The sequence below is a fragment of the Antennarius striatus genome, chromosome 15 (assembly GCF_040054535.1).
Source record: "Antennarius striatus isolate MH-2024 chromosome 15, ASM4005453v1, whole genome shotgun sequence".
Lineage (NCBI taxonomy): Eukaryota > Metazoa > Chordata > Actinopteri > Lophiiformes > Antennariidae > Antennarius > Antennarius striatus.
In genome coordinates, this window is record NC_090790.1 from 11,805,543 (window position 1) to 11,816,323 (window position 10,781).

At 41.1% G+C, this 10,781-nt stretch overlaps 1 protein-coding gene across 1 annotated transcript; it reads left to right on the forward strand.

Annotated features, from left to right (window-relative positions):
- Positions 1-2,462: 2,462 nt before the first annotated feature.
- ggt5b (gamma-glutamyltransferase 5b) lies at positions 2,463-10,511 on the forward strand. Its single transcript, XM_068335509.1, has 12 exons — positions 2,463-2,840; positions 4,568-4,695; positions 4,778-4,873; positions 5,092-5,287; positions 5,980-6,140; positions 6,253-6,399; positions 6,561-6,691; positions 7,766-7,947; positions 8,070-8,161; positions 8,266-8,375; positions 8,457-8,567; positions 8,649-10,511. Exons 1-12 carry the CDS (start codon positions 2,668-2,670, stop codon positions 8,793-8,795), a joined length of 1,674 nt encoding a protein of 557 aa, XP_068191610.1. The 5' UTR covers positions 2,463-2,667; the 3' UTR covers positions 8,796-10,511.
- Positions 10,512-10,781: the final 270 nt, after the last annotated feature.

Sequence of the window (10,781 nt, forward strand, 5' to 3'; positions counted from 1 at the left end):
AAGTGATTGCTAAACACTCTTTTGGCTTAAAATGCAGGAGAAGTGGGGAATTTATGTGATATTTAGCTCCAGGATTTCTGCCATTCTTCACTCAAACCATCTGTTTTGTCTACAGTAACCTAGAATAAGACACATCTGCTTGTCTGCATGATGTTTGTTTGCTCAAATATTAAATTTCTGTATACTGTACACTGTTTATTAGCACAAAAAGACAAAGGTGGGCGTTGTTTCACTTTTGCTGGAACTTTGCAGCATTGATATCATTTTCAAAGACTTTCCGTCATATTTGACTTTTTTGTGCATGATTTTGAGAACATTATCCCTGAACACAGAACAAACAGCTGCATTTTGTTTGTGTTTCGTTTTGCCCTGACACGATCAAGGGTTGTGTTAACATCCAGGAGGTCTGCCATCAGCATCCATTAAAAAAACGTTGGTGGCCGTCAGCAGCGCAATCTCAACGAGAACTGAATAAAAAACATCTCAAATATGTTATTATGTTCCAAAACATTAAGAAACCGATCAGCAATGTTAAAACTGGCCTGTAGTGTAGAGGGAGACAAGGATCAGTAGAGGAAATTTATAGCTGTTCTCATTTTCTGAGAATCGTTAAAAACTGAAACTGAAAGGAACAAAACATATTCCATAACCTTAAGTGAACACTTTACCAGATCTGTTGTGTAGGACTATGTGTTGATAACCCTCAGCAGATATGTGCCTCAGTGTTCCCGGACTTGGACATAGCAGGCACGTGGGATCTTTTCCATACCACTGGCTTAGGTTTGGAGGAGAGGCCACACGTCATAGGCAGTCCTGATGGTAAAGCTCGCCCTGAAAGTCTCCATCAAGCCACAGATCTTTCCAGGAGATCTTTCTCTTCTCCACTCCTTCCCATGCCATCCACTGCTTCCTTCTCCCGCCGTACCTCCTTGACCACCAGCTTGCGTCTCTCAGCTAGGTTGGCATTGCTCCAGACCAGTGTACTGGCCCCGAGACCAAGACCACTCCCCTCCTGAACTCAGCCCACAATGATCCTGTAACTGAGTGCTGCCTTTGTGCTCTGATGCAACCAATGGGGTCCACTTCCTTCCGGTGGCCAGGAAAAGTGGAAGAGTGAGGTTACAGGGAGAAGAGATCAAGAAGGTGGAGGATTTTAAGTACTTAGGGTCAATACTCCAGAGCAATGGAGAGTGTGGAAAAGAGGTGAAGAAGTGTGTGCAGGCAGGATGGAACGGGTGGAGAAAAGTGTCAGGTGTGATGTGTGATAGAAGAGTTTCAGCTAAAATGAAAGGAAAGGTGTACAAAACTGTGGTGAGATCAGCGATGTTGTTTGGTCTAGAGACAGTGTCACTGAGGAAAAGACAGGAGACAGAGCTGGAGGTAGCAGAGATGAAGATGCTGAGGTTCTCTCTGGGAGTGACCAGGAAGGATAGGATCAGGAATGAGTACATCAGAAGGACAGAACATGTTTTGGAGATAAAGTCAGAGAGGCCAGACTGAGATGGTTTGGACATGTCCAGAGGAGAGATGGTGAATATATTGGTAGACGGATGCTGAGTTTTGAACTGCCAGGCAGGAGGCCTAGAGGGAGACCAAAGAGGAGGTTTATGGATGTAGTGAAAGAGGACATGAAGGTAGTTGGTGTGAGAGAAGAGGATGCAGAAGACAGGGTTAGATGGAGGCGACTGATTCGCTGTGGTGACCCCTGAAGGGAAAAGCCGAAAGGAAAAGAAGAAGAAGATTAGAACGCTCTTGTATTAATGGCGATTCCTTCACAACATTATAATACACAGCACTTAAGATGCAAGTTCTTGAGAAAGCAGTTTTGCCACATTTCTGGTCAAATGCACTCATATTAATGGTTAAGATTCTGGCAGATAAAACCAGTCTGGGACTACGAAGTTTAAAACTGACAACTTTATCAGAAGCAAATTTATTACATGACACCTTCTGAAATACTTTGAGTACTTTTTTTAATGTGAAAACCATCCTCATCTATTATTAATGATGACAACCTATACGTCAGTTTAATGTATGCTAAATGAACAGACTTGGAGCACCGAATGAAGAAATGAAAAATTCAAACATTTGATCGTTGGTAAGATGTGTGTGGTGGTGTGTGTGTGAGGTCAGCGGTTCAGCAGGTCGATTTCCTGACACCTTGGGCAGGATGGTGGGGGGGGGGAACGGATCGAGAGGAGAGTCTCTAGGCTCTCATTTACCCAAAGTGCTCTAAATCAGAACTGAACAAGCTTCTTGGATGAGAGGTGAAACGTCTTCCAGGAATTTCCTTAAAATCAAGTGGATCGATTTGGACAGTTTTGGATGATCGAGTGGGAAACGCTTTCAACTTGTTGCGCAAGAATCGGATAATTGGTTCAATCTGACCCACGGAGGCGCTTTGTGAGCGATAGAAAACCACATGCCTGATCCTCTGGAAAGCTACCCCACTGTTGCCTCCCTGGGGAGTGGTGTGCGTTTGTGCGTGTGCGTGTGTGTGTGTGTGTGTGTGGGGGGGGTCCCCCTGACAGATTGCGCGTCCTGCTGTATCGGATCCTGGTGGGGAGGGCTGGTGAGTCCCCGTTCGGAGTTACAGCGGCGTTCAAGGAGCGTGTGCGCACACCGGCGCCGTTTCTTCTCCACAAAGTTTTCCCCGCAGGAAGTTTAATGGCCAATTGTAAGCCGTGGCTTGTGTGCTGCCTTGTCTTGGTTGGATTAATTGGCGCTGTCGCTGTCGTCTGTCTGTGCATCGCCCTGCTTGTGGTCGAAGGATGTCCGAGCGGCAGCTTCAAGTTTGCGGCTGTGTCCGCGGACTCACGGATTTGTTCCAATGCGGGCAGGTAGGGCAAAAGTTTGTTCAGTATTCATTTAAACAAACAAACATTTAGTAGTCGTACACGTTTTTAAAAAGCAAAAGTGAATTTGTTACACCACAACCTGCTTTTATTCACTCACATGGCTGGTTATTCAGACGCCTGGAGGCTGTCAGGCTGCGCCTCCCTTCTCCTGTGGGTGAGATAAAAAAGCTGAAGTGTGCATTGAGATAAGCAGTTTAAGAGATTTGATAGGCTCTGATTGAATAATACCAATAATACGTCTAGGATTGCGTGCACACAGGTTTCGACAGTCAGATTGTTGTTGTTGTTTTTTTTAAATTTTTTGACTGTCCTTTTAGATTTTGATTGTAATAGAAAAATAAAAATAAATAATCTTAAACAAATGCAAACTGGTAATCTATGATCGCATGGGTGAATGGAACCCCCACTGATCCTACTTGCCCAAGCCTGAATAGCAGTCTCTTGTAATGAGACCAAATGAGGGCAAAAAGTCTTCCTCTAACTGGAATACGCATGTTGAACTTCCGGCTTTTGTGTTCAGTGCAGTGTTCAGTCCCCTGCCAAGATTTGTCAAGGTTTCAGATATAATGACTGAGTCGCAGGAGGGATGTGTCGAGGCAACACATTCACAGAGACTGGGTTTTTTTTTTTTTTTTCAACTGTTAAAATAAACGTGAGTGCTTTCTTCTGTTCGAGCAGTGATTTATAATCCCACATATCTATTTATTAGTCAGTCATCTTCAGATTACCACCGCTACATCCGCCGCAGCGGGTCACGGGGAGCCGGAGCCTATCTCGGCGGCATAGGGCGTGAGGCGGGGGACACTCCGGGCGCGATGCCAGTGCACCACGGAGCCACTCTATTCATTAGTCTGGACAGAATTACATTTCCACAACACATTATGGTTAAATCTAAGTCACATCATATTTATTGCATGACAACAACCAGCATGTCAAACTAGTATTTTTTTTTCTAATTTAATAACAACCAAACTGCTATATCAGCATTAGTTTTTCTCATTGGCATTCTCTCAACATTGTGCAAGCTCATTTCCAGTCATTGTACCTGTATATTTCATCATGGCCAAAAATCCAGCTGACACACCATGCTCACAAAGGAAAAGATGAGATGAGTGTAACTCAGGATTCATGCACAAAATATACAACATATGCTTGCATTTCTGCTTGGAGAGACAAAGTCCCATTCATAATAAAAGTTTACTAAGACACCATCCTCATGACACTACTTTAATTACATTCTATCTACTAACATTCAGTTAGTGTTAAAGAAAGAGTTTCCCCTGACTTTACTGGAGCCAAAACATTCCAAGACTACCTTCACTCGTTGTGCAGTGAACATGTCTGACACAAAGCCAAGCTTTCACTGAAAAGAGTCATTCAGATCTTTCACAGAGTGAACAGACTCAAGCATACATGTTCTGTTGTGTAACTCAATCGAGAATTCTCATTATAAATAATAATTTTATTTTCTCAGGCAGACAGTTAACCCCTAGATTCTCTTGTTGGAAAGCATCAACTGTGACCAGAGGCCTCCTGGTATGTTGCTCTAGCCGGAGCACGAGGTTTAAACTTGCCTCTTGGCTGCACTCCAGTATTTTGTCACCGTTATACACTGAGCCCCTGACTTGGACAGTGAATATGTGCACACTTGTGTGAGATTTGTCATATATGACAGAGAGTCTGTAAGTCGGTAAGTAATTATTTTCCAGGAGCATGCTCCAGCAAGGTGGGTCAGCAGTAGATGGCGCCATTGCAGCTCTTCTGTGCACGTCTTTGGTTAATCCTCAGAGCATGGGCATTGGAGGAGGCTCTATATTCACCATTAGAAATAAAACAGGTGGGTCTTTTCTTTATTTGTGTGGTTTTGTTTCCCTTCCTAATTATAATGATTAATCTGAATTAGTTTTTCCACTTCCCAGGCAACGTTAAAGTTTACAACTTCAGAGAGGTTGTCCCGAAGTCTTTCAAAGCAAACCTGCTAAATGACTGTCCAGTCAGTTTCAGAATGAGCATAGGTAGGTAGAGCTGGATGTATAGTATAGATTCTATATGTATTCCTCCTTAAGTGGATATTAAAAGAGATCTTGTTTCATGGAAGCTTTTTTCCAGTTTTAAAATTGTTGCATAATTACATTTATTGGTCTGAAAAACATTATGTCGCTTGTGGCATTTCTCTTTTCCATGAAAAGTCAGTTCACTTGATGTGTGCTTGTTTCTCGTCTGTACATTGTAGGTAGCCAGTGGATCGGCATTCCTGGAGAGCTGCGTGGCTATGAGGTTGTTCACAAACAGTATGGGAGGCTGCCCTGGGCAAAGCTGTTTGAGCCATCCATCCAACTGGCCAGGGGGGGCATCGAAATGCCACCATACCTGGCCAAACTCCTGAATAACTCCTTTGTGAAGAATATTGTGGAAAACTCATCTCTTTGGTAAAGCCTTTCACCGAGAGCTTCCCAATTATATTTGGCATCAAAAATGTGACCCTGGGAGAACTTATTTTATATTCAAATCGAGCGTTTAGTCATCAGACATCACTGCAGACCTGGAGCAAAGGGCTCTTCCAAAATAATCGCTGGTTTAATTAATTTCTTTCTGGCTTTAAATAATCCCCGGGTTAATGAATGGTTCTCTGAGTGTCAGACTTTTCCATTGCACAATAGTTTTAACTCAGTTGATGTGCTCATTTGAGCGTTTATTGTGTTTTGAGATTAGAGGAAATTAATGGTCTAATCCAATGGCACAAGGGTGCATACAGGAGCAGAGTTAACTGAACTAAAAGTTAATCCTCTTTGAAATTTACTTTAACCAAATGCATTGTTTGAAAAGAGGTTAGTCTGGTATTAAGCAGTATGATACACTCGGCTTTAAAGGGTTAAAGTTTGGATGCTTTTTTTGGCCTTCTGCAAAATTGTGCAAACATAAGGTTTATAGAAACACTTTACTGCAGAGAATAATGATATTCATTAATATGTGAGATGTTACAAACTGCATGAAAGTCATGCAAGCCATTCGGAAAGGTCACAAATATATACCGACATATTAATGTGCAGGATGAGTATCTGTTCGTCTGGTTTTTATAGTTCCTGCGTGGTAACATGTTTGTATGTGGATGTTTTTCCAGTAAAATTCTCTGCAACAAGAACAAAAATGTTTTGGGCAAAGGAGACATCCTGAAGTTTCCTAAACTTGCAGAAACCATGGAAACCATTGCAGAGAAAGGGGCAGATGCTTTATACACTGGCAAGATAGGACAAGACTTAATCAAAGATATAAAAGATGCAGGTTGGTGCAGTATCGGCTTAAGCCAGGGGTGTTTAATAAAGAGAAATACTTTCTTTTCACAATGTGAAAGTGTTGAGTTTAAGATGAACTGGATTTTGTGTGTTTCTCAAAGGTGGGACGTTGGAAATGGAGGATCTGAAATCTTTTCAGGTGCGAGTGGAGGATGCATGGACAGTTCCCCTTGGAAATATTCAGATGCACATCCCCCCACCGCCTTCCGGTGGTGCTCTGCTCGCCTTCATTCTCGCACTGATGAAAGGTTTGGTGTGCTGTGTGATATTTTCAGAGATGCCTTAAACTCACCTACTTTAAGTAGAAACTGTCACCTCTACAGTGAAGCAGAACCACAAAAGATGAATGATGTGAGGTTATAAAGTAGTCGTGTGAATTAAAAGAAATGCTGCTTTTCTCTCATTGTAGGATTCATCCCTAAACAAAAGTCCCTGGATGTTTACCAGAAGATTGGGATGTACCATCATTATATAGAGGCAGCTAAATTTGCCAATGGACAAAAGCGGAGTATATTTGATCCTCAATTCAATAAAGCAAAGGTTTGATTTTTTTACTACAAAAAAACAACAATAAAATGGGCTCAAGAGTTCCGTAAAATATCTCATTTCATTTCCCACCACCAGCTAAAGATGTGCTAATCGCAGAACAATTGCAAAGCTCTCTATAGCTCTCCTCAGCTCTGTACCACTTGTTAGCATTTTATTAATCTTCCCATCAACCTCGTTTTTCATCACCAGGCAGCAAATTTGAGAGCTATCATAAATGCAGTGTTCACCTTCTAATCGCTGATATTAAGTGTTGTGACCTAGTGGTTAAATGAAAACTTTGGTTAAGGTGCAAATTGATGCAGTATGTCTGAAAAAGATTACTGATAAATAGATAAAGTGGTGATTTCCAGATGCAACTAATGTGCTTGTAGAAGCCTCCAAAGTTCCCAAGTTAACACATTACAATTTGTTAATATTTTTATGTAGGAAATTGTATAATGACATTTTAAGGAGGTTTATTTGTTTATTGCTCGCAAACATTGAGACTGCTGAAAATTCAGGTCAGGTTGGAAGTTAGTGCAACCTGTTAGGAAACCTGCCTGTTGGTTCATATTTTTAAATTATTGATGGGGTTGTCTCCCTGTAGGAACTAAATGATGTGTTGTGTCTCCTGGGGATACTTGGTACTCAGGTTATAAGTAGGAACCAATGTTGGCCGAGTTAGGTTTCTGCCCGGAAGCATTAACAATTTTTGGATCGCTGAACTCTGAAAGTTTTACTATTGATGTTAAATACTGGTCAAGTTAACTGAGAAACTGGTGTGTCAAATTATATAAAAGTCTTCTCTTATATACAGTATATTCCGCACAATAAGGCGCACCTAGAAGCCTATAATTTTCTCATAAACCTACAGTGCGCCTTATAATCAGATGTGCCTTATATATGAAATAAATTATAAAATAAACAACTCATTGACGGTGTGCCTTATAATCCAGTGAGCATTGTAGTGCAGAAAGTACTGTAATTTGAGTAACTGGAATATTGCTGGTTTATTCATGAAGGATACTTGAGTTTCGCTGTACATGGTGTTATTATGTCTTTGTCATCTTCAAATTCCTCTTCCAGAATGCAAATCATTTGATTGATCCTGACTTCATCAATCACATCAGGGCTAAGATTACAAACCGCACCCACGATATCTCCTACTACAGCGTTAAGCCTTCCTCTGATCGCTTTGGGACGACACACGTGTCCGTCCTGGATGAAGATGGACTGGCCGTCTCTGCCACGAGCACCATCAATGAAATGTGAGCAGGAAGCCTCTACAGGGAGATGATTTTTTTTTTTTTTAAATCTATTTCATAGAAAGCCTCTATGATGTGTATTCTATCCAGTTTACCCAGTCCATCGTGTTGTTTTGCTTTTTTAGATTTGGAGGAACCGTTTACTCACCACGAACAGGCATCATCCTCAACAACGAGCTGTCTGATTTCTGTGGGAGGGCGGACACAGTGAGGGCCGGTAAGACTGACAGACGCTCCAGTCGGAAGCCGCTGATCTGTGTTATATAATGAGGTCATTCAGCCTTTTTATCATCCTGACGTGGAGCTTAATTGTTGTCAAAGGTGAACAGCCTCCTTCTTCAATGACTCCAGTAATACTGGAGACAGAGTCAGGAGGCCTTCTTGTGATTGGTGGATCAGGAGGAAGCATGATCACGTCAGCAGTGGCCTTGGTAATTCAAACCCACCAGTTGCACACTTGTTTGTCTGCTTTCTTATTTTTCTGCTTACCAGACTGTCTTTTCTCCTCGCAGTCGATAATCAATCACCTGTGGCTGGGGATGACTCTGAAAGACGCCATCGCTATGCCGATAGCATTTGTTGATTCCAAAAACAACGTGAAATTTGAGCCTGGTTTTAACACGGTGAGGAAGTCATTATCAGATTACCAGATGATAACCCTACAAATTTATTTTAAATCCTGTGTGTATTTTTTGTGCTCTTAGTCTGTGATAGATGGTCTCAAAGCTCTTGGACACAAAGTTGTCGACACACCATATTTCTTCAATGTTGTCAACGCAGTGGAAAAGGACAATGGTTGCATTGCAGCCATATCAGACGAAAGGAAGATGGGAGTACCAGCTGGATACTGAACATAAAGACCATAAAGAAGCTCCACTTACCACCAAAGTTTGCCTTGAAGAAGAGGATTAGTATCAGAAAAGAAATTTAAAGCGAAAAAATCTGTTGAAATTATGACAAGTGAGCAATTTGGTGCTCAAGTTTAAAAAACCTGCAGCACAGCTCTAAAGGAATCAGCCTGTAGAAACGCACATGGTCACATGATCACACAACTGGGCTGCTTTTTTAATGCCAACTTTATCAAATTCCTTTGTTGTTTTTTTTACTCCATTTTCAGAAAACTAGTAAAATCGAAAGGTTTTCTCTCAGGTTTTATCGTTTCCAGTGAAAGTTAATAGAAAGGAGGTGAACATTCTTCTTTTCACTTATTCAACTAAGGGAGATACGCCACACCTGGGCTGAACCACGAAGTCTCAGTGTCCGTCATGTTGACTACTACCCAACAGCTGAGCTGAGTTCTTGATGTTTTCACAGTGGATTGAGCCACTGGTCTCTGTCTAATGACCAGTTATTAGATTTTTGTGGAGCTTCCAACAGCATATTATAGTCTTCATCACCAAATGGCATTCACTTAGCTGTAATGACAATTTTAGAAGAGTCAGTGGAAGAAATTTGCTTAACAATGAAGATTTTAAAATCTGTTTGATCAGTTTGTTACTCAGCTTCCTCCACAGATTTTAATTAAATCTCAATTCGGTCTGATGCTTGACAAGTAAGGCAAATAAGACCTAAAATAATAAATTAGAACCAGAATTATACTTTGTGCCAAAATAAATCCTCTCCACACTGTTATCCATCCGACCACACACACACAGTCGCACACACGCACGCACACACACACACACACACACAATGCACGCTGCTCAGTGGACACTGTCCTCACAGTTGAAACTTGTTTTCTTAATGAGTACACATTCCTGACTGTTGTGCCCTGTCTGCAGCATGAGCCATAAAACAACAAACACTGTGATAATGCACAAAAAGGTCACCTCCACCAAGGCCAGCTGTTATGTACTCTTTAATATTGATTCACCTCTTGAAAAAGTCCATTCTGATTCCTTCTCCTTTCTTCCTCCACAGGAAGAAAGGAGAAGGAACCCACTTCTCTCTTCCTGTGGAGGAAGAACCCACTAAATTTTTTGCTTAGTGGCTCCAAAATTTAGTGGGTTCTTCACAACTACATGTCAACTCAATTAGTGAGAGATAGAAGAAATGGTTGGGGGAAAAATAAGCTTTATTTGTAAAAGAAATTTAGTAAAGAAAATAAAATTCTTGGTTTGTCCCCTTCCATCAAATTTCATGAAAATCCATCCCGTAGTTTTTAATCCCAACTATCAGAAAACATTAATTCCTTGGTGGATGTAACCAGAACAACAATGAATGTTTTTACTTTTGACTGCAATCCATAATGTTTGAGCTGAATTCTATAAATGAGCCACGTAAGTGTTTCAATACAACACTAAGTGATATGAGTCTGAAGCTGCCGTCTGATTCAGAAAATGTTACTGTGATCTTAAAGGTGTCACTGCATCTGAAATAACCTTCATTGAGTTACCATTGTATTTGTTGAAAGATTAAAAATTTATAGTTATAAAAGGTAACTACACAAGTAACAAGTTGTGTTCTCACATAATCAACGTGCAGTTTTGTATTTTCTCCATGTTTTGATTTGTGCAATTAACTGTGAATGTCTGTTTTTCCACAATAAAAATGTCCAAGGCTAAACAAAGACACTCAAATGATTCTCTGGTCTCAGCCACAAACCCTGAATGCTGCTCAATCATTTATTCTGTGTCGTCGGCCCAGCATCATCAGCAACAATCTGTCTCATGATTTCCTGTTTGCCTCGTTTCAAAGCAACATTGAGACAAAGGAAGCTTGTGAGATACATTTCACTGGAGTGACTTATGAATTAGTGATGATTTCTTAAGTGGATTCTGCTCTGGTTTCCTTCGAGGCACAAGATGTGTTATGAGGAAATGCTAATTTTAGTCTTT

Excerpts from the sequence above, each read along its gene's own strand:
- ggt5b (XM_068335509.1), top strand. The coding sequence starts at position 2,668 with ATGGCCAATTGTAAGCCGTGGCTTGTGTGCTGCCTTGTCTTGGTTGGA. Across the intron at positions 5,288-5,979 it reads GTGGAAAACTCATCTCTTTG|TAAAATTCTCTGCAACAAGA; the intron begins GTAAAGCCTTTC and ends ATGTTTTTCCAG. Across the intron at positions 6,692-7,765 it reads CTCAATTCAATAAAGCAAAG|AATGCAAATCATTTGATTGA; the intron begins GTTTGATTTTTT and ends TTCCTCTTCCAG.